General features: G+C 51.4%; 1 protein-coding gene across 1 annotated transcript in view; it reads left to right on the top strand.

The window, feature by feature from the left end:
• TESC (tescalcin) overlaps positions 1-23,980 on the top strand; it is a 47,895-nt gene that overhangs the window by 16,636 nt on the left and 7,279 nt on the right. Inside the window, exons 2-4 of the mRNA XM_072722928.1 lie at positions 6,720-6,789; positions 18,088-18,168; positions 23,180-23,319. Of these exons, the coding sequence (XP_072579029.1) occupies positions 6,720-6,789; positions 18,088-18,168; positions 23,180-23,319 (291 nt within the window). The remainder of the gene's footprint in view (positions 1-6,719; positions 6,790-18,087; positions 18,169-23,179; positions 23,320-23,980) is intronic.

The raw sequence follows: 23,980 nt of genomic DNA, 5'->3' as shown, positions 1-23,980 counted from the left end.
CAGGGAGCCCAATGTGGGACTTGATCTCAGGACTCCAGGATCATGCCCTGGGCTGAACAGGCACTCAACCACTGAGCCACCCCGGCGTCCCTGTTTTTCTATGCTCCAAATATTTTGTTTTATACATATATATTTTTAAAGTAAACCCAGTGTGGAGCCTAATGCTGGGCTCAAACTCACGACCCTGAGATCAACACCTGAGCTGAGATCGGGAGTCAGATCCTTAACCAACCAAGCCACCCAGGTGCCCCTCTCAATATTTAAAAAAAAAATACTTTTTAAGGTTGTGTAGTCTTGTCTTTTAGAAGCACCAGGATTTATTTCAACCAGTTTCCTATGGCTCATTGTTTCCCCAGGTGTTTACTGTTTTTAAAACAGGCAATGATGATTACTCTGGTCTGTTTATCTCTGTACACTTGTCTGAGTTTCTCAGCATTTGGTCCTAGGGGATCAAGTTGCTGGTTGTAAGCACATATACCAGCTCTGTCCAGTTCATATATAATGCTAGGTATAATGGAATTTCTTAAGAAGCTATAAATGTAATATAATTCTACACTTTCTAGTGGCCATATTTGAAAAAAGAAACAGATTAAGTTAATTTTACTTAACCTGTTATGTCTAAAATATTTAAGTGTATGACCAATATCAAAATTATTGAGACAGTTTACATTCTTTTTTATTCTAAGTCTTTGGAAGCTCCTGTGTATTTTACACCTCCCTGGACTCACCACCTTGCAAGAGCTTAGCAGCCACATGTGGCTGGTGACTTGCAGGTATATACTTTCTTGTTTAAGGCTTTTGATACGAAGTGACAGGTCACCCCTCTACACACACACACACACACACACACACACAGATTGGGCCAGTTAAACTCCCACTGGCCCCAGAAGGGTATGAAATCAACCCTCAGGTTGAAATCTAAAACCAAAGATAACGAGGTCAACATGCCGTGTACCCAAGTGGCTCTGTCTTTTGTCTCCATGGCAACTGTGACCTCATAGGGACCCAGAGAAAGTGCTGAGCAAGGAACAGGGACACTAGAAGAGCTTTCATCCTGGGAATCCCCGAGGGGGCCCTTGCACAGGTGTAGCAGGTGCCCACAGGACAGACCCTCTGGGGGACCCCCGGACCTGAGGATGTGTGAGGTCTTTGAAAGTCAGTTCATGAGGCCTCAGACGTTCTTCCTCCAGTTACTGAAGCTGAGGAGCTGTACCTAAGTTGAGCCCCGAGCTCTTGGCTCCAGGGATTTGGATACTAAAGACCAGGGACCAGAGGTGGGAGGTTTCTTTCCTAATCCCTCAGCTTTCAATCAGGCACAACAGGAAGGGGGGTGTTCTCATGCGTGCGTGCATGCACTTTGGATGCAATTAGCTGGAAACTTCATTAGAGAAACGTAGTTGGTGATGACTTCTGGTTAATACACCTCCTCTTATCTGTGTGATCTCGGGCAAGTCTCAGTGTTCCCATCTCTATAATGGGGATAAAACCCATAGTGACCCAGTAGGATTGATGAAAAGGTTATGTGAGCCAAGGCTTACAGGAGTACGGCTGAGCACAGTGTCCTGGACACAGTAAATGCTCAAGTCACCTGTTGTAGTTCTCATGATTATGAAGTGCAATTCATTTTTTAAATGGCTCTATAGAGCTTTAACTCACGTACCATACATTTCACCCATTTAAAGTGTACTCAGTAGTTTTTAATATAATCACAGAGTTGTGTAACCGTCACCACAATCTAACTTTGGAACATTTTCATCCCCTGCCTCCCCAAAAGGAGCTCAGTACCTATTAGCATGGCTCCTCATTCTTCCCCAGCCTCAGGCAAGCACTAGTCTGCTTTGGATTTGCCTATCTGAGCATCTTCTATAAATGGAATCATGTGATGTGTGGCCTTAGTGACTGGCCTCTTTGACTTAGACTCACTTTTAAGGTAACTCATCTGTAATAGAAGTTGTTTAGGAGCACATGTTTGGCTATAATTTCTGATAGTTATTTTCCATCAGATCAGTATATTCATTTTTTAAATCTGCAGTTGAGAGATGCCTGGGTGGCTCGGTTTGTTAAGCAGCTGCCTTCAGCTCAGGTCATGATGGGGTCCTGGGATGAAGCCCCACGTTGGGCTCCCTGCTGAGGGAGCTTCTTTCTCTCCCTCTGCCTGCTGCTTCCCTTGTTCATGCGCTCTTGCTTTCTCTCTCTCTGTCAAATGGATAAATCTTTAAAAAATATTAATCTGTGATTGAGATCTGGGAGCTGCCTTTGATCACACAAAGGGAGGCAGCGTGGGGCGTAAGTAAACAAATGAACAAACAAAACTGCACATGTTCTGCCAGACAAATTTTTTAAGATTTTATTTATTTATTCATGAGAGATGGAGGGGGGGGGGCGTGCAGAGACACAAGCAGAGGGAGAAGCAACTCCATCCAGGGAGCCTGATGTGGGACTCGATCCTGGGACTCCAGGATCATGCCCTGAGCAAAAGGAAGGCGCTAAACTGCTGAGCCACCCAAGGATCCCCTCTGCCAGACAAATTGAACCTAAATCCTGGGTCTGCCTTTCAAGTTCAGTGACTTTCAGCAAGTTAACCTATCCCTTCAGATCCTCAGTTTGTTCTTCTGTAAAATGGGAGAGTCTCTCCATTCTAGGATCATGAAAAGGATTAAATAGGAACATGGGCACGCAGAAGATGGTACTCTGCCGACAGATGACTCATCAATAGGGTTTTCGAGATCCCTGGGCTGTCTCATTTGGGACCATATTGTGTGCTTAAAATATTTATTATGTGACTAATAAATATGCATTGTGTGTTAGAGAAAATTGGAAAATATAGATGAATCAAAGCAAAACAAACTCTTTAATCCTGCTACCATGAGAGACAATTGCTATTATTTGGGGAAAATAAGTCCAGATTTTCTTTCATTACTTACATGCATTTGTACACATCTACACATTTTCCCCAGCATGAGGTCATGCTGTTTTTATAGCAAGCTGTGGTGGTTTTGTTTTAAATAGGCTCCACACCCAACGTGGGGCTTGAACTTACAACCCCAAGATTAAGAGTCATGTGCTCTGTCAACTAAGCCAGCCAGGGGCTCCTGTAGCAAGCCATTTTTAAACAACATTATAGGTGGAATGTGTATGCATGTCAGATACATAACTATTCATTTTTCAAAAGCAGCAGGCTTTTTTTAATTGGCTGAGCATACCATAAAATATTTGACCAACCTGCTTTTTGGTGAGCACTTAGGTTGCATCTAGTTTTTAAGCTGTTAAGAATATGAAGGTGGGACACCTGACAAGCTTAGTTGGTAGAGTGTGCAACTCTTGATCTCGGGGTTGTAAGTTTAAGCCCCACATCGGGCATAGAGATTACTTAAAGATAAAATCTAAAAGACTATAAAGGTGAACATGTTTATATATTCATGTTTTGTTCTCATTGGATTTATTTTTTTATTTTTTATTTTTATTTTTTATTTTTATTTTTTTGGATTTACTTTTTTAGAACAAATTTTTGCCAAGTAGAATTTTTTTAAAGATTTTATTCATTTATTCATGAGAGACAGAGAGAGAGAGAGAGAGGCAGAGACATACGCAGAGGGAGAAGCAGGCTCCATGCAGGGAGCCTGATGTGGGACTCGATCCCCAAACTCCAGGATCATGCCCTGAGCTCAGATGCTCAACTGCTGAGCCACCCAGGTGCCCCTCTTGCCAAGTAGAATTACTGACTTTTTCATGTAAACCTTTTATTGTGATACCATGTACTGAAAAGTACATCATCTACGAGAATATAGTTCATAAATTTGCTTAGAACATGTGTGTATAACCTGCACTAGGATTAGAAATAGAATATTCCTAGTACCCAGAGGCCACCCTCATGCCCCATTCAAATTGCTACTCTCCTCTCAGCGGCAACCACTATTCTGACTTCCTTTTTTAAACATTAAGAGAGGGGCACCTGGGTGGCTCAGTCAGTTAAGCATCCGACTCTTGATTTTGGCTCAGGTCATGATCTCAGGGTCGTGAGATGGAGCCCCACGTCATACTCCCACTGGACAGTGGAGCCTGCTTAAGATTCTCTCTCTCCTCCTTCCTCTGCTCACCTCTTAAAAAAAAAAAAACTACGATAATATCATTATTATCAGAGAAGTTTTAGGGGAAAATTCAGGGGAAATTATAGTTTTCTCATATATCCACCCCCACACACATGCATGGCCTCTGCCATTATCAATACCCTCCCCCGAGTGCTATGTTAGATATAGTAGATGAACCTACATGACATGTCATTATTGCCCAAAGTCCATAGTGTACCTTCGGGTTCAATCTTGGTGTTGTGCATTCTGTGGTTTGGGCCTATGTATAGTGATGTGCCTCCATCACGATGGGGCCCTACAGAATCATTTCACTGCTCTAAGCCCTCCTGCTCTACTTATTCAGCCCTCACCTCCACAACCTCTGACAGAGAGATGCAGAAACTGACCCTTGGAAAGGTTAGATAACCGCTAGGGGTGATGACTACTTTTCATGTCTTTGTAGTTTTGCCTTTTCCAGAATGTCAGAGAACTGGAATCGTCCAGAATGTAGCCTTTCTATCCTGACTTCTAACACTGTAGATGACTTTTGCCTGTTCTTGAACTTTATTTGAATGGAATCTTAAAGTATGTGCTCTTTCATGTCTGACTTCTTTTGCTTGTTTTTATGGTTCTTTGTTTTTTAAGACTTTTAATTTAAGATAATCTCCACCCAGTGTGGAACTCAAACTCAGAACCCCGAGATCAAGAGTTGCACACTCCACAAGCTAAGGCAGCCAGATGCCCATTTTTGTGTTTTTAAAGCTCACCCGAGTTTACAACACATACTGTTGGTTCACATTCAGTGTTGTGTACTATTCCATTGCTTGACTAGACCACACTGGAACACTCTTTTTCTGTCCTGCCATTGCTTGGCATTCGGATAGCTTCCAGTTTAGGCGCTGTTGAAACTGTACTGCCATGAACCTCCTTCTGCACATTTTCTCATAAGCACGAGCATGCATTTCTGTTGGATATGTACCCAAGAGTGGAATTGCTAGGTCATTGAGTCCACAAATGTCTTTGCTGATATACATGTGATATAAATGGCTGTATCCTCCTCCAGAAAAGTAGTCATCACCCCTAGCGGTTATCCAACCTTTCCAAGGGTCAGTTTCTGCATCTATAATGGGGATACAGACCTGTCCCGGGTGTCATAGGGAAGAGATGAGCCTGTGTGTGGAGCCGTGCATCTGGCACTCCAAGCCCTCCGGACCAGTTGGCAGTCATATGAGTATTATCTCACCAATAATGGCTTTGAGGGAGGCTGGAGAATCTGAGCTGCAGATTCTTGAAGAGATGTGACCTGGCCCTGAGACCAAAAAAAGAAAAGGTGGTGGTGGGAGGTGCTGGGTGGCTCAGTTGGTAGGGCATGTGACTTCTGACCTTGGGGTTATAAGTTGGAGTCCCAGGTTGGGGATAGAGATGACTTTTAAAAATTCTGAAAAAAAAAAAAAAAAAACAATAGGAAATGAGATGATCAGTTGGTTCCAGAAATTAGCTGCCTCTGCAACAGGAGGAGAAAAGATGTTTAATGCATGGGAACTGCTGGGAGGAGGCAGGGGGGGAGCTGGCTTGGTAGCCCAGAGCCTGTTTGGCAAGTTCTGCCTAAACTATATGTAGTACCCAGGGACCAGGTGTGAAGACCTTGCACACCAGGATATATGGTCAGACAGGAGATCCTGAGTAGCGGTTGAGGGCAGGCTTGGGAGATGGATCCAAGCTCCGCCAATTACTGGTTGTGTTGTTGAAAGTGGTCTGACCTGCATTTTTCAAGTTATGAGACAGAAGAGTATCTACTCCCCTACAGGGTTGTATTGAGGATGAAGTGAGAAGACATAGGTCAGTGTTTCATACTGTGCATTTCATAAACTAAACCCTGGTGTGGTGAGAACCATTATGAGTATGGGAACTCACAAGGACCAGTTTCCTCTGTGGAAAAAACCTGGCCCACCGGCCCTGAAATGGTAATTAAGAAAAACTCTCATACCAAAACTATTTTTTAGTTTTATTTATTTTATTTTATTTTTTTATTTTATATTTTTAGTTTTTAGTTTCTAAAACTATTGGGGAGATCTACATATATCATCCATAGCACGATGATCAAAAAATCCCATTTCTTTTCCTTCCAGTCTCCTTGCTGTACCAGATTCTCCTTCTGTGTCTCACCACGTGTCTCCCAAAAATCCCTTCCAGCCTGAACCACTTTTCCCTCCCATACTCCTCTGTCTCACAATATGTGACTAGGCATATGAAGTCCCTTGCTCAGCTAGGAGAACACCTGTCTTCAGAAGTGGGAGGGGAGGAAGTCGGGCTGGGGAAGGGGAAGATGACCTGGCTCATGTCTATGCCATCCCGGGAGCTGCCGTTAGTAGTACAAGTTGTATTGTCAAGGGGACAGACTTAATAACCCCAGAGGTGCATCGTCAGGAAGGATGGGAAACGCTTGTTGGAGTCTTCATCCAGTGGTGCTCAGGTGGGGGATGCAGGAGAATGATGGAATGGGAGGGTGGGGATGAGGCAGGGGAAGGTCACCAGCCTCCTGCTGGTAGCTCCTGAGTTGGTTCAGTGGTCACTAATGTCTTCTGTCTCTCTCTCCCCATTCCCTCCTCTCCTCTCTCCTCCTTCCCATCTCCTCCCTCCCCTGCTTCTCAGTCTCGTCAGACCAGATTGAGCAGCTCCACCGGAGGTTTAAGCAGCTGAGTGGAGACCAGCCCACCATTCGGTAAGGTCTGCAGTTGGGTTTGGCCGTTGGGCAGGCCAATGGAGGATTTCTCTTGCCATCTCTCTCTCTCTTTCCCTGAATGCAGGAGGACTCTGGAAGAGTCCCTGGGTCGCCCCACTTCTGCAGCAAACCTATAGTTGTAGTAATTCTTTCAGTCCCTTCTAGACAAGATGTTTTAGAGCCAATCTAGAGCCACACCTGTTTCTCTTGGGATCAGGAATGTCTAACTGGAGTGAAGACAGTGGGTTAGTCAGCTACGCCTACCCTACCCCGACTTCCTCAAATGCTTTGGGCCTCCGTGCTTGAATCCCAGGTAGACATTGAGCGTGTGTTGAATGTCTCTTGACTCTGCTTCCTCACGGTAGTTAGTTCCGGCCTCTGGCAAGATGGCAGGCAGCAGACTCTGATCCCTGTCAAGGGAACTGGCCACCCTACATTGCATTTTTAATGTTAATCTTTTAGAAGCTATGGAGGTTACTTTTTTAATGAAGAGGAATGCCTTCAACTGTCCTCCTTATCCTAGGAGAGCGTGTTTAGTCATAGACGTGGGTTGAGTCCTACAGAACAAGGCTAGTGAGAGGTCCTCGTTAGCATGCTTGGTCGTCACAGAGTTGGCCAGGAAGCTTCGACAGTTGAACCGTGGCAAGCGAGAGTTTCCAACGCACGGTGAACAGCGCACTACCACAAGCTTTCTAACAGATGTAGTTTCCTAAAATAAATATTCAAGGTCTGAAGGTTACAATCTTCGAACTTCAAAATAAACATTCAAATAATCCAGGAAAACTTCCTTTGTCTTAATAAACAGGCTTATATTTCACCCAAGTGTTATGGAAACACACAGATAAAATATCCACTTCCCTTGTCTGTCTAAACAAAAGCATGTTGGTAATCCCATGCACTGTTCTCTCAGAGCTTCCATTCCCAGAGCTCAGCTTCTGGTGGTCCCATGGTTCCTGTGGCTTCCTGTCTCAATGTGATTGTATCCAAGGCAGGATTTGAGCCAGGTAGGGCTGGGATCTTTAATTCTGTCTGAGACACCTGCTAAGCCCAGGAAAGGAGAGGGAATGAGCCCAGCAGAAAGTCACCTGGCTGCTCATTGGCCCTGACAGTATTACAGGTCTGAGTCTGAGCCCATCACCAGGGCCGGGGCTGGGGGTGCAGCTGGGTCATCAGCCAGGATCAGGGATGGAGGGTGGAGTGGTTTCCCAAGGGTGGGTGCAGGGGGCGATCCCCTCAGCCGGGCACCTGGGAGGCTAAGGCCAGGTACCCGTGCACCTGGATATTAGAACATGGACGTGTGAAGGCCCCCCTCCACCTCCCCCGTTTACGGGCACGTGCTCTATGCCAGGTGCTTGGTACCTGAGCTGATGGACGCAGTTCATAGCACGTGATGTGTGAAGGAGAGGCCCCCTTTATCAGAGTAATTTCCCAGCAAGCTGTGCTCCCCAGCCCTGGAACAGGCTTCTGTGCTTAGGGGTCCATGGGTCTCGACTCTTGATAGGTTTTCAGTTCAACTTCAGCATGTGTTTAATTTTCAGACTTGGGGAAAACAGAGGCAAACACCCTGGCATGGGAAGCAAATTACCCCAGAATCCTCTTGTGTCGGGGTCTGTGTGAGTTGGCGTTAGTTGCTTTGTGTCTCTGAACCTGTCTCCATATCCACCAAGTGAGCCTGGTCCTGCAGGGTTTGATCTGGACACTGACAGTGAGCAGATATGTGCAGGATGGTTCCGCTCTGAGCTGGATTTGTGGGCACTTGGCTGTGATGCCCAGGGGCCCCTCCCAGCTTGGGATCCTAGCATCCGAGCCCTGTGTTGCCCAGGGGCTCCTCCTGGGCCTTCGCAAGGACAGACTGAACCACTGTGCTCTACACACATTCTTTCCCAGCTGGAGTGTGCAGATCACTCGGGCACCTTCCTCAGGTGGGCTTGGCTTGGGCAGGTGTGTGGGGCCTGAGACTCTGTGTTTCTAACCAGCACCTGCACCACACATCCCTGGGGCATACCAGGTGCTCCTGCATCCATCCCCCACCAACCAGCCTGAGGGCCACCCAGCTCTCCTGCCCCACCAACCAGGCCTCAGGTGCCCATCTGTGCAGCCTTTCCATCCTCCTCCACCCCCCTCAAGCCTGTGGCCTCCCCGCTCTGTCTCACATCCCTCTGACTAAATCCAACACGCCTGTTAGGTTTTAGCAGAAGCAGGGTTTCTTCCAGGAAGTCTGCCTTGATGACGCTGTCAGCACCGTGCCAGGCTCCCAGGGCCCCTTACATCCTCCCCGCAGCCATAGGAGGTAGCTTCAGCATCTGGCTCTGCCTCCTGGTGCAATGGCCAGTGGGAATGTGTGTGTGATCCCCTGGGAACCATGTTACCACACAGGTTTTGACTCATAGGTCAAGAGAGGGGCCCCAGACTCTGCATTTCCAACAAGCATGGAGGGTCACGGACAGGTTGGCCTCCCCAGCACAGAGGACAATGCCCAGTCATTCCTCTGGGTTGGGTGAGTGGAGGCTGCACCCCCGCAGGCACTCCGGGACCCACGTTGCAGGCTCCTGCCTCCCACCTGTAGGCTAGGTCAGGTCAGGGGAACACGAGCTTGAGCTCTGCCCACCCATCCTGGCCTGTCTGCGTCTCCTGCACACCCACCCCCAGGACCTTCATACGCCTCATGCCTTTCCCACCTGCCCTCATGCAAGTCCTGCGTGTGTTTGCCTGGACTCAGCAGCCCCAGCTCGCAGGCCCCAAGGCGTCCCTGTGCCCTTGAGGTCACGTCTGTACTCTGTCTCTCTCTCTCTTTTTTTTTTTTTTTTTTTTAAGATTTTATTTGTTCATGAGAGATACTCAAAGAGAGGCAGAGACCTAGGCAGAGGGAGAAGCAGGCTCTTCCAAGGGATCCTCATGTGGGACTCAATCCCAGGACCCGGGATCACACCTTGAGCTGAAGGCAGATGCTCAATGGCTGAGCCACCCAGGCATCCCCATGTCCATACTCTAGCTGGGGTCCACCAAGGGCTTCGAATGCTGGTTTTTCCTCTGCTGAGAGCTACTTGTGGACATCACCTCCTCCAAGATAACACTCCCCCTGCACTTCCATGGTCTTCTCCTGGGGGACCCATCCCACCATTTACAGAATCGCAGCTGTGCCCCTAACAGACTGCTGGCCCCAATAAGGGCCAGGAACTGGGTCTTTTTCCCTGATCCTAGTGTATCCAGGGCTGGAAATATACTAGATGCTCTGGGAGTGCCACTACTGGGTAGTTGAATGAATGAAAAAGCAAAGTAATGAGGAGGAAGGGAGTATAAGGACCGCCAAAGTTCTTTATGAGCCACGATGCATGGAATACGTCCGTGCTGTATCCCCCCTTGGGTATGCGTATCCCTGGGGAAGAATTTATCTGAGGCCGGGCTCATAGGAACTATTCATGGATGCAAGCTGTTATTAATTGAGCATGTTTTGTGTGCTGTGTAGCTGGAGCACGTAACTTCAATCTTATAAAACCCCACAGGGGTTGCCTGAGTGGCTCAGCAGTTGGATATCTGCCCTTGGCTCAGGTCGTGATCCTGGGGTCCTGGGATTGAGTCCCCTATCTGGCTCCCTGCAGGGAGCCTGCTTTTCCCTCTGCCTGTGTCTCTGCCTCTCTCTGTGTGTCTCTCATGAATAAATAAATCTTAAAAAAAAACAAAAACCCTACAGGAAGTAGTGGTAGGAACAGCTGTACTCCATTTTATAGATGGGAAAGTTGGCCTCAGAGAGGTCAGGTGCCTGTTCCCAAGTCACACAGCTCATAAGTGGAGAAGCTGGGATTTGAGCCCTGCTGAAATCCCTCTGCAAGGAACCTGTGGGCATTGCCTTCATTTGGGCAGTGGCCTCTAGGGACCTCAGTCTTCCTGTTCTGCCACCTGAAGATCCTCCAGCCTTATCATCCCAGGGTGGGCGTGTATAATCTCCATCATCGAAGCCCTGTTCCAGTGTCTCGCAGTCTCTACTGGGAGGTGAGTGTCAGCTGCATAGAGACAGGAGGTGAGCACTGGGTGTTATGCTATATGTTGGCAAATTGAACTTCAATAAAAAAAAAAAAAAGGAGGTGATAGAACACGGCATTTTATGCAAATAGGCCTGCCTGCAGGGTCCCCTCCCAGAACCCCAGCTGTTCCTGCCCATTCTCCCAGGGCAGAAGGGATGAACAGCTCTGGGCTGTGATTGGGTCCTCAGCACCTTCCCCACATTGCCAAGGGTTTCCTATGGGACCCTAGGCTGGGCCTTCCACCTCTCTGATACCTGGGTACATCCAGGAAGCTGTGGGCTGTGCTGGAGCTTCATTCGTTAATGTTGACCTTTGAACGTTGTGAAAGGCATTGCCCAGCATCCCCAAGGTGAGGCCCCCATCGCTGTCTGGGAGGGGTATGGGAGGTGACACTCTGCCCTGCCTTCTCAGAGAATGAGGTGCTCCAGAGCTTCTTAGAGTCCAGTGGAATGGGGGTTGAGGTGGATGCCTCAAGTGCAAAGAGCCCCTTAAAAGTGATCATTTAAACCTGCAGGCTTTAAACATAGACTAGGAAGTTTTGTAAATTGCATTAGAGTTAATGAAGAATTGAGTTTCTGAATTTGGCTTTGACAAATTGCATATAGTTAAAAAAGAAAATTCCCACAACGTAAAAACTGCCAGAAGGGATTTTTTTTTTTTTTTTGCCAGAAGGGATTTAATTTTAATCCATTTCCTACCCGTGTTTGGTGAGTCCCTTCTCCTGAAAATTCTCTAAGGATGTCCAGGGATGGCCTCCCCCTGAGGCCTCAGAGCTGTTGTATCAGAGCCCCACTCCATGTGTGCTCCGAACAAGGGCCAGCAACCATTTTTTTTTAAAAAATAAATGAGATAGAATTTTATTTATTTTTTCAAAGATTTTATTTATTTATTAGAGAGCACAAGTTAGGGGGAGGGGGAGAAGGAGAGGGAGAAACAGACTCTCCACTGAGCAGGGAGCCTGACTCTGGGCTTGATCCCAGGACCCTGGGATCATGACCTGAGCCAAAGGCAGCAGCTCAAGAGTCTCAGAACCCACTGAGCCACCCAGGTGCCCCTGTTTTTTTTTTTTTTTTTTTTTTTAAATCGTAATGCTGCATTCTTTTTGTTTAAGGGCTCCTTAAATTATATGTTTCAGGACCCCAAAACCTTAGTCCACTCTGACCACAAAGCACGGAGCTCAGAGTCTTCTTGGAGAAATGCTTGAAGAGAAAACAATCATCTAACACACTGATTGAGTCCCTATGCTGTGCAGACTTGTCTCCAGTCCTCAAGAGCTTCTGTTCTAGCCGGGAAGCCCCGTCCCTAAGTAAACCCATGAATAGATATGAATTTTAGATCATGAGGGAAATACAGTAATTGCTTCTGGCACTTTTTCTTTCTTTAGTGGGGCCACTTCACCGGTGAACGTCTTAAACAGCATACTTTACTTCTTGAGAGCGCTGCGACGGGCTCAGCACCCCCAGAAATAGACACTGTGGAATACTTCAGACAGAGTGATGCGGGCCAGCGGGAGGTCTGATTAGATAGAGCCACATTACAAAAATATTTTTAGATCCATCAGACCGCTGAATGTGGAGTGAGTAAATGGAACCACGGACATACAAGGCAAAGAGAAAGGGAGCTGTGTTCACTGCTGGGCGCCACCAAAGTGTAGAGCAGCGTTCATTTTTTTTTTTTTAATGATTTTTATTTATCATTTGAGAGAGAGCATGAGTGGGGAGCGGCAGGGACAGAGGGGGAGGGAGAAGCAGGCTGCCCGCTGAGCAGGGAGTCTGACGGAGGGCTGGATACCAGGACCCCTGGATCATGACCTGAGCTGAAGGCAGACGCTTCACCTATTGAGCCACCCAGGTGCCCCGAGCATAGTTTTTATAGAGACTCTTTCCTGGGAAGGTTTAACACCGGCTCAGCTCTAGTGCAAAAGCACAAGGATGGGACAGACGGCCTGGTGCATTTAGGGAATTCCTAGTGTTTCTAGGAATGTGCATTAACCTTCACACAAGTTCCCTGGGGATCATGTTAAAAATGAGGGTTCTGATTGCACATGAGCAGCAGCTCTGTGTTTCTCACAAACTCCAAATGATGCTGATCCTGCTGGTCTACACTTTGGGTAGTTTGAGTGTTGTTGGGGAGATTCCGGGTAAGTGAGTCCCCGTGGGGGTCAGTTTCCCCAGTGTATACTATCTCGTGGCCCCCATGCGAGAGATGTCAACTGCCAAACTGTGTGCAGTGGAGGGGTGGGGGCACCAGGAGCATCGGGCAGGCAGGCCCCAGAGTAAAGACCCCTCTCAGATGGGCCAGTGTGAGAGGGAAGGCCTGGGGTTCCAGTCTGGGAACCTTGGGGGCCTTGCTGTGTCCTCGGCTCCCAGGGGTGCTCTGCCCTGGTGGAGGCTGAGGCCAGCCCCAAGCCTGCAGAGAGCTTTGCCGTTGAGCTGGCCCTCCGAGCTGCCGGAAACCAGCCCACACCACGAGCCTTGCGGAAGAGCCCCTCCTTGGCGGTTTCTCAGTCTTTCCTTCCCTTGCGGGGGCTGGGTGCTTGTCTTGCCTTCTTTTCTGGGTCCCGGATGGGGCCTCTAGGGGCTGGGGTGGGGGACAGATCCCCAACCAAAATTTCAGTTGTTCTTTCTCTTTGAGGTAAAAACATACAACCCAGAGGAAGTATATGGGGTGGTTAGGGCTGAATTCAAAACTCCCCTCCTAGCTGTGGGACCGTGGCTTCATCACTTCGCCTCCCCGGGTCTCCATCTCTCTCCTGTAAAATGGGGATTATGGGTGTGTGGGGGCTGATGAGCTGATTAAACACAGCAGTGTTTGCAGAGCCCTTAGCACAGCCTGGCATAGGGAAAGCCCTCGGGATGCTGTTGGCAGGGAGACGGGATGTTTAACGCCCTGGGCTCAACCCCTGGGAGGAGGTATGCAAGTGGTGTGCCCCTGGGGCCTCTCTGGGGGACCCCTCCCTGCTGGTCACTGCGGCAGCATCACCAGACCTGGAGCTCAGGCCCCGGAGCCCTGGGCTCACAAGGAGGACAGCCCTTTCCCACGCTGTGGCCTGCGCCCGGACACCTGCTGCCGAGCCGGTCCTACCAGCCCAGTGGGCACCTGGGGGCGGGTGGGGAGGAAGGAGGACAGGCCCGAAACTGGCATTTACGGGGCATTAAACTGCGGTCAGCCTCTCCCAGGCTCTGGGCTCCTGGCCTGCAGTCGACTTGTTGAAAAGAGGAAGTTGGCAAATATCCGGGAGTGTCTGCAAGGGCCCGACAGCCAGACCTGAGTCTTCTAGCGTTTCCAGGGGATCCTGCGTGCCGCCAGTCCGTCGGTATCCTCCTCAGCAGTCTGAAATTTCTTTACTTCTCTGCCTCAGTCTCCCCATCTTTAACATGGGGATAAGCGTCTGCCTTATAGGAGAATGATGTAAAGCTCTTAGAGCAATACCTGTCACCTTGGGAGGACACAGAAGGTTAGCTGCTATTATTATGGTCCTAATTTTATTCATTTATTTTTTAAAACATTTATTTCAGGGAATGAGAGTCTGCATGCACAGGTGTGCACTGGAGCAGGGGAAGGGGCAGAGGGAGAGAGGGAGAAAGAATCCTCCAGCAGACTCTCTGCTGAGTGTGGAGCCCCGATGAGGGGCTCGATCCCGGGACCCTGAGATTGTGACCTGAGCCGAACCCAAGAGTCAGCCACCTAACCGACTGAGCTACCCAGGCACGCCTCTTATCCTAATGTTAAAATGAAGAGCTCACTGTATGTCAGGCAGCCTGCTAAGCACCATATGTGTATTTATCAGGCTTATTCATTTCATTAACCCAGTGACGCTACCCAGACATTCCCGTGATCCCCAATTTACAGATGATAAACCTGAGGCTCTGAGACGTGGAGAGGCTTACCCAAGATCATGTGCCTGGTCAGGAGCAGATCCTGAGCCAGATCCTGGTGTGTTGGATTTCACTGCCCCTTTGTTGTGGGTGGTTCTGGGTCTGCACCCAATTCACAGATGAGGAAACTGAGGCATGGAACATCTGTCAGGTGCCTGTGAGAGAGAGCCAGGGTTTGAGTGTGGGTCTTGCAGGTGCTGTGCAGAGGAGCAGGGGGGGCAGCTGGGCTTCAAGGACACCAGCACAGACCCACCAGAGGCCAGGGCCAGGCTGCTGTGCCCCCAGCCTGGTTCCTAGCATCTGCCTCATCTTTTCCCGTCAGGAGGGGAGCCTGGGCCTCGCTCAGCCCCCGAGAACCTGCAGCTTCCCCACTGTTGACCTCTGGTCCCTTCTGGGGAATTAACCAGACCCACTTTCACTTCCCAGGTGTGTCTGCAACCATGATGCTGCCAGCAGCTCTGGGGGGCAGCTCCTCTGAATGCCCGTTCCCAGGCAGGAAGTTGATGCTCTGCAGGATTCCAACGGGGAAGTCCCCGGAGCATCTGAGCGGCCTGGACCCCTCGGTGGGGGGACCCAGCCTGGCCCTAGCTGGGTGCTCAGGACAGAACAGACCACGGGGCGAGCGCTGCCCATACTCCCATCCCTTTCACTCAGCTGTTTGCATATGGCTTACAGAGCACTGGCACTGCCCCTGGCCGTGCAAGCCATTGAGGACGTGGTGCTCTAGAAATGACTGCCCCTTCTGCAGGTGCTCTGGTGCGCGGGTGCTGCTGTCTGCGGCATCTGCATGCCCACTTTACAGGTAGCAAACTGAGGCCGAGGCAGGATTGGTAGAAGTTCTGACCCCTTGGCCAATGAAAGCCAGAGGGGGCCTGGGGTCTCAGCCACAGAGCTGCTGGTTGCCTCTTTCCCCTCCTCCCAGAATTCTCTCTCAAGCTCTCCGTGGCTCCTTTGGCCTGACTTCTCCTGGCTGAGGGGAGTATGATGTGGGGAAAAGTGTCGGCTCACAGAGAGGGGAACTTTTACGGACTGAACATACCCATGACCCCACATCCAGTCAAAGGCAGAACATTCTCAGCCCCAAAGCCGCCTCATGTTCCTGGTTACCCTCTTCGAAGGCAGTTGACCTTTCATCCTGACTTTGGGCTACATGGGTTAGTGCTGGTACCTTTTGTTCTTTATATAAATGGGATCATAGTGCAGTGGTTCTTTGCTTTTTGGTTTTAAAACACATTTTAGGGAAAAATTTTTAAATGCCTTATTGAGATATAATGCACATATCATACAGTCGACCCACTTAATGTAGGCAGTCGGGGCTCCTGGGCAGCTCAGTCAGGTAAGCACCTGCCTTCAGCTCAGGTCATGATCTCAGGGTCCTGGGATCAAGCCCCACTTTGGGCTCCTTGCTCAGCGGGGAGCCTGCTTCTCCCTCTGCCCCGCCCCACTGCTTGTGCTCTTTCTCAAATCTTTAAAAAATTTTATTGGAGTTCAACTTGCCAACATTTAGCATAACACCCAGTGCTCATCCCATCAAGTGCCCCCCCTCAGTGCCCATCACCCAGTCACCCCTACCCCCCTGCCCACCTCCCTTTCCACTACCCCGTGTTCATTTCCTAGAGTTAGGAGTCTCTCATGTTTTGTCACCCTCACTGATATTTTCACTCATTTTCTCGCCTTTCCTTTTATTCCCTTTCACTATTTTTTATATTCCCTAAATGAATGAGGCCATATAATGTTTATCCTTCTCTGATTGACTTATTTCACTCAGCATAATACCCTCCAGTTCCATCCACGTGGAAGCAAATGGTGGGTATTTGTCATTTCTAATGGCTGAGGAATATTCCATTGTATACATAGACCACATCTTCTTTATCCATTCATCTTTCGATGGACACCGAGGCTCCTTCCACAGTTTGGCTATTGTGGACATTGCTGCTAGAAACATCAACAAGAAAAGTATGCAGTTAATTTGAGGACATTTTCGTCACCACCCCCTTCCCCCCCCCCCCCCCCCCCGCAAGAAACCCCTGTGCTGATTAGCCATCAACTCCGTTATCACCTTGCCCCCAGCAGCCAACCAACAGTCTGTTTTCTGTCTCTGGATATGCCTATTCTGGTCATTGTGGAAAAACAGATCCTATATGTGGCCATGTCGTCTGGCCTCTCAGCACCGTGACTGTCCTCGTCTATATGGCAGCATGTATCAGTACTGTGTTCCTTTTTCTGGCTGAGTAGTGTTCCATCACCCCGGGCAACTATTCTGAGTGTGCTGCCGCCTTTAGGCCTGGGATTTTAGGAATCTAGAGTGTGGCACCAACAGACACTGGCTCTTGAGTTTGGGCGGGCACCCTGCAAGCCAGGCCTGCCAGTGCCACCCGTCACACCTGTGCCCAGTGATTCGCTTCTGCCCCCAAGCCAGCATCTTTTTTTTTTTTTTAAACAGCTTTACTGACCTGTGGTTCACCTACCATACAACTTGCCCATTAAATTGCACAATTCTGCAGGGTTTTTAGTATACTGAAAGGCGTGCATCCAGCCGCATGGCCAATTTCTGAATCTTTTGATCGTCCTGTTCAGAAACCTGGTACCCTTAGCTGTCACACCTGTCATTCCCCTCCCCCGGCCCCTGGCTGCCCCTGGTCTCCCTTCTATCTCTCCGAATCCACCTGTTCGAGACATTTCATGTGAGTGAAATCATACACAGTGTAGGTTAGTGCCTGGCTTCTTTCTCTCAGCATGTGTAATGTTTTCAAGGCTTGGCTATGTTGGCGCAGGGACCCCTACTTCCTTCCTTCCTTTGTGGCCCAATAATACTCCATCGTCTGGATGGACCACAAGTTATTGATGTGCTTCTCAGGTGACAGACACTTGAGAGGTTTCCACTTTGTGGCTGTTACGAGTAATGCTGCCTTGCCGTTCACGGACAAGTTCTTACATGGATGTGTTTGTAGGAGCAGAAGTGCTGGGTCACGTGTTTATTCCCCATTCACCTGTCAAGGACTTGCCAGACTGTCTTCCAGCCTCCCGGCAAGAATTCTGCTACCCCAATTCCAGATTGACCAAAGCAGGGTCTCCTCACTGGGCCTGTGATGGACCTCAGGTGGTCCCTGACCCCTCGGAACGGGTTGCAAATCTTGTGTGTCTGCATTTTTCTGGGGGTGAATTCCAGGACATAGAGCATCTCAAAGCCTTCAAATCCTCCCCGCTCCTACAGGGCAAAGGTTCGAGCAGGTGGCAGATCAGTGCAGCGTATTCCAGTCTTGTCTCTGGACTCTTCTCACAGGATCTGCTCAGGATTGATAAAGACAGCCTGATGAGTGGTGAACTTGCCATCTGACATTGGATGTTTTCCTTGTCTCTTTCTCTTTCCGGTGTTTCTCCTCCTAACTGCGACTCAGCAAAGAGAACTTCAATAACGTCCCTGACCTGGAGCTCAACCCAATCCGATCCAAAATCGTCCGTGCCTTCTTCGACAACAGGTGGGCCCTCATCCCTGAACCAGCCCAATGGCAGGTGACTTTGGCCTCAAGGGGGCATTTTACCCCTGTACCTACGTACGGTGCTCGTGTGCTCAGAGTCGCCCCTTAAACCAATGCAGAGAAGAGGGGGCTGTGTAGGAGTCAGAGGCACAGCTTGGGGGCAGACAGCTCAAGCTCTGGAGTCCTAGCTGGTTGACTTTGGGCAGCTCACCCAATCTTGCTGGGCCTGTGTGTTAGTTAGCTGTGGCTGCATAACAGATAATCCCAATTCTTAGCAGTTTAAAACAAATACTTATTTTTTTTTTTAATGTTTTATTTATTAGAGAGAGAGTGAGCAAGCAAGAGCGTGCAGGCAGGGGTAGTGGCAGAGGCAGATGGGGAAGCAGGCTCCACACTGAGCAGGGAGCCTGATGTGGGATTTGATTCTAGGACCGCAGGATCATGACCTGAGCTGAAGGCACATGCTTTGTTGACTGAGCCACCCAGGTGCCCCCAAAACACATACTATTTCACTGTTTGTGTCCATTGTCAGGGACCCAGGTGCAGACTAGCTGGCTTCTCAGGTCCAGGGACAGCTGTGACCTCAGTCATCTGAAGGCCCGACTGGGGCAGGCTCTGTTTCCAAGCTCACACACATGGCTGGCAGCAGGCAGCACCGCAGGGACCCCCTCCAGGGCTGCTCACTCATGGCAGCTCTTGGCCTCCTGCAGAGCAACATCCACATGAGAGAGGAGGCTAGGTTGAGCCCCTGAGATGGAAGACCCCATTATATGCAACCTAATCTTGTCGGGGGGCATCCATTGTTTTTGCTGTGCTCTCTTCATCAGAAGTGAGTCGCTAGGTCAGCTCATGTGAAGAGAGGGGACAACACTCCTGAGTGCCAGGAGGTGGGAATCACTGGGAGCCACCTTGGAGGCTACCTCAGTTTCTGTACCTGTACAATGGAGGTCACAGTAGCATCTGCCTCATGGGGTTGCTGAGGGTCCACTGAAATGATGTTGTCTATCTTTCTGCTCATTGCCATGAATTACAGAGAAACTGAAGCACAGGGTGGTGATGCAGTGTCCTAGGGCTGAGGTTCCAGCCAGAGCTCATGGCCTCAAATGTCCAGTGTCGTTGGAGTTGACTTGCATGACTGCATGAGACTCAGTATGTTTGAGTCTCTATCAGGAGTTGGGTTGCACACGCCCTCCCTAGGCAGTTGGGGCCTGTGGGCAAACACACCAGAGCCCCAGGCCTGACCCCTGTGTCTACAGAGGCGGCTGAGAAACTGGGAGAACTGGCAGAAAGAGGAAGGAAGGGAATAGGTGTGTTGTGGCCAGAAGATGGGTGGTGACTTCTTGGACAGGTTTCAAGTTTGTGAACCTCAGCCACTCTGCTCTGGTTCTGCCAGGGCCATGCAGCCCTAAGCAAGATGCTGAGTCTCCCTGAGCCTCCCCTGTTCCTGGGTATGGGTTGGTGTCCTCAGATGCCCTGGAAGTTGCAGAGTCTTGGCTGAGGGGCAAGGCCTGAGAGAGTGACCAAGAGTTAATAAGACAAAGCAGAGAGAGGTGTTTGGGGAGGAAAGAACTGCATGTGCAAAGGCCCTGTGGCATCAGAAAGTATGGTGACTGTGTGTGGCAGAAAGGAGGTCTGGCCAGAGCACAGAGAGACTATGCAGGATGGGAGGTGTGGGGAGGGCAGAGCTGCATGCTGCAGCCCTTTCACCAGCAAGAGGTGTCTTGGGAGCAGCAGTGGGGAGGCACTGATGGGTTTAAGGTGGGGTATGGATCACAGCCCCTGGCTGCTGGTGGGCTGTAGGGGACGGAGGCCCAGGAGTGGGTGTATCACAGTCCCCCAGCTGGAGGCCAGGGTGCTGAGTGAAGGTGAGAGCAGCGAGCAGCTTTGTGGCACTGGGGAGGGAAGAACAGAGGACAGAGGGGAAGGTTAGATCTGGGGTTGGAGGTGAGCAGAGGACTCGTCACAGACGGTTGTCACATTTGCCAGAGGGACGCCACACAGTCCGTGCTGGAGATGGGGTTGGAATCTCCTTTCTTAAAAGTTTTTATTGATTTATTAGAGAGAGACAGATAGATGAGAGCACAAGTAGGCAGAGGGAGCCCAGTGTGGGACTCAATCCCAGGACCCTGAGATCATGACCTGAGCCAAAAGCAGATGCTTCACTGAGCCTCCATGAGCCATGGAATCTCCTTTTTAATCCCAGTTCTGCCCGAAGTATCTGGGAAGGAGGCCTTGGTGGACAGCGAGGCAGAGCAGGAGGTGGGGGTGCTGGCAGGTGGTGGGAGGGGGGGCCAGGCCGGGAGAGGCACCCCTTGACATGGAGTTGACCTGCGTGGTGGGGGTCTAGTGTGGAAGGTCTCACAGGGTGCCCAGAGCCTGGTGGTGCCGTATGAGATGGGTGTGTGCATGAGGATGTGGGCACACGCCTCCCTGTGTGTCCGTGAGGCTTGTTTCCAAAAGGCTCCATGCAGACTTGGCCACTTGGGAGGCCGGCCAGGCCGCAGGGACCCAGACTTCTATGGGGTGGAGCTGGAGGGACCAGGGTTCCCATGACATGAGGTGACCTAGGGAGGGGCAAGGGTGCCTCTCCAGCAAACCGTGCTTCCTGGGGCCTGCGGGACCGGCTGGGACCAGGGCCTAGCAGGCTGGTCCTCTGGACACACTGCGAGGGCAGCAGGGAGGACTGGGAGTGTGTCCAGACTGGAGAGAAGGCACTCCTGGCATGCGTGAGAATATTCTGGGTCCTGATTGGGGCGTGGGTGTCCTAGGTGCATACTGTTCAAATGCAAAATCTGTGTGTTAAACCATGTGCAGTTATTCTTTAAAACAAACCTGACTCCACATACACAGCTTGGCTTTCGTCTGTCACCTGGGGGAACCAGAACGGCTCCAGGACCTGTGTTTCCAGCACAGACATTCAGGTGTCTGCTGGGCTGCCGTCCATGAGCGGTGGCCTCTGCCGAGGGGATGGGGCCTGGACCCGGGACTGGGACTGAAGCCTCTGTCTGGCAAGGGGACAGGAAGGCAGGGCCCAAGCATTTGCCACTGGACTTTGGGGTGGTCAGTCAGGGGCAGGAAAGACTCCCTGCTTCCCTCGGGGGTCCGAAGTCAGGACAGCTGTGGTGCTGTCTGTGGGACGGAAGGGGAAAGGGACGTCAGGCAGTCAGGGAATGTGGAGTGTCCAGAGGTGGACATGGAAACAAACCTGTGGGGGCCCCTGAGAAGCCGAGAGTGGCAGGAGGGGGTGTGCAGGGCTGGGCCAAGGTGGATGGTGAGACCAACACGCACCCCCTGGGTCCTGGGGGAGCAGGCCGAGGGATTGAGGCTTACCCTGAAATTTGAAGCTTCAAGGGCTTTAAGCAGGAGCAATAGGGTCGAGTGCATTTTGCAGAGCTCACGTGGCTGTGCATAGAGCATGGGTGGGAGGGTCCTGCTGGGGATGGTGGAGGCTGGGTCAGGACCTGGTGGGTGACCGGCAGGCAGCCTAGAAGTCTCTGAGGAGGGCAAGGTTAAGGATGGGCTCCCCAAGCCTGGGCCCAGAACAGCCTGGGGCCTGCAGCTGAGAGCCTGTACACCCTCACCCATCCCTTGCTTCTTGTCCTGGAAGTTCCGAGGGGGGTGAGGGAGGACTTTGAAGTGGGGGCCAGAGACAGGATTTTCGTCTTAAGGAAGACCAGAGCCAGCCTTGCTTTCCTGAGACCCTTCAAGAACAGGACTGTGAGCAGAGAAGCTGTCTTGGGGGGCGGTGTGGACACGGCCCTTACCCACCTCCAAGGGCTCTGTTGTTTACAGGGTCACCAGACAGTTAAGGATGAAACTACTGCTCTAAACCGGGCACTTGGGGTGCCTGGGAGGCTCGGTCAGCGAAGCATCTGCCTTCGGGTCCGGTCACAATCTCAGGGTCCTGGGATCGAGCTCCAAGTTGGGCTCCCTGCTCAGTGGGGAGCCTGCTTCTTCCTCTTCCTCCTGTTCCCCCTGCTTGTGCTCGTTCACTCCCTCACTCTCTGTCATATAAATAAAATCTTAAAAAAAACCAACAACAACAAAACCCAAACACGGGCATCTTTGTAAGAAGAATGGAAGCCGCCCACGTGCTGAGCACCGTGCGGCCACAAGGTGGACCCCGTGGAGCCCGGGCTGGGACGTGGGCCCTTCCCTGCCCCTCCACGGCCAAGGGGACGACCTCGAGCCCACCTTGACTCACTAAAAAAAAATCTGAAGTTATTAGTAAACTTTGCACTTCGGTAGTGAACCGCTTACTCAGCCCGACCACGCCGGCCGCTACTAGTTTCAGGCAGCTGCTGAGGAGCGGTCGCAGCCTGTTCCTGCCGGAGGCGGAGGCCACAGAGTAGATCTTTTCGGCTTTGTTGGGCCTGCAACGGCTGTCACCACCGCTCCTCTTGGCCCTGGTGGCGACAAAATGGCCCCAGTTAGGAAATGAATGGGCGTGGCTGTGTGCCAATACGACTTTATCGATAGGCAAGGAACTCCGAATTTCATGGGATTCTTATTATTACTTTGGGTTTTTTACTCCCGCAAATGCTTTTTTCAACCATTTTAAAAACCTAAAGCCCTTCCTTGGCTCATGGAGTGTAGAGAAGTAGGCGGCAGGTGGGGCTGGCTTGTGGACTGCAGTTTGCCAGCCTCGGATCCGACGGGTGGGGTCAGCAGAAGTAGCCTGGGGAGTTGCGGAATTGCTCGCTGCCTCGGTTTCCCCTCTCTGGAGAGCCCACCCCTGTGCACTGCAGCCCCCCAGCCCTCCCCGCTGCGTGGCTGTGGTCTTGCCCCGGGCCTCCAGGGCTGTGAGCGGTGGGGGGCAGTGCGGGCCTTGGGCTAAGCCTCTGGGGACCCCCAGCGCCCCGCGAGTAGGCCGCTGGGCAGCGGAAGCCAAGGCCGAGTTGTCGGCCGCAGGGAACCGTGGGCCCAGGAAGGCCGCGCTCTGCGGCGTCGGTGGTGAGAGGACGGGCTGCAGGGCTCAGGCGCCGCCCCGTTTGCCCCCCTGCTCCCCCAGGAACCTGCGCAAGGGGTCCAGCGGCCTGGCCGACGAGATCAACTTCGAGGATTTCCTGACCATCATGTCCTACTTCCGGCCCATCGACACCACCATGGACGAGGAGCAGGTGCAGCTGTGCCGGAAGGAGAAGCTGCGATGTGCGTGCGTCTCCGCAGGTCCCTCCGCACCCCTGCAGCCGGCGGGTGGGCCTGTGTGGAGGGGGAGGGGGGCCGCCGAGCGGCATCTCTGGGAGGCGGGTCCCAGGGCTCAGCGCCCCCCCCCGCGGGTGGTGCTCTTGGGCCGCTGGCTTCTCAGCCAAGGTGAAAAGGGGGGGCCTCTGGTTGGGACGGGCTGGGCTGCAGCAGGGCCCCTCCACTAAGCAGCCGCATGGCCTTGGTCCTTGGACGGGGCTCTGTGAATATACACTGGTTCGGAGCTCGGTGAGGTTGCACGGGCACCCGGGGAGGTCCTGGGACGTTTGCCCCCCCCCGCAACGTGCCCCCCAGCGCCAAGTTGGCCAGATGGGCCTCTGATGGGCCTGGTCTGGAGGACGCCCCCCCCCCCCTCCGCCCCCAGGCCCTGGGCTCCAGAGCCACTTGTTCGTGATCTGGGCTGGCCAGCTGCACGGGGGCCCAGGGTGGCCTGTGTCACATGTCCCTTCCCCGTGTGGACTTTCCCATGACTCCTGACATCCTGCTGCCTCCGCCCGAGGAGGCTCAGCCTCGTTAGCAGGAACAAGTAAACACGGGGACCGGGCTGGATTTAGCTCTGGAATGTGCACGTGAGGCCTGGTGGGAACTGGCCGGGCCCTTCCTCCCT

This window comes from Vulpes vulpes, chromosome 10 (assembly GCF_048418805.1).
Source record: "Vulpes vulpes isolate BD-2025 chromosome 10, VulVul3, whole genome shotgun sequence".
Classification (NCBI taxonomy): Eukaryota; Metazoa; Chordata; class Mammalia; order Carnivora; family Canidae; genus Vulpes; species Vulpes vulpes.
This window is presented reverse-complemented; position numbering and strand designations above follow the sequence as displayed.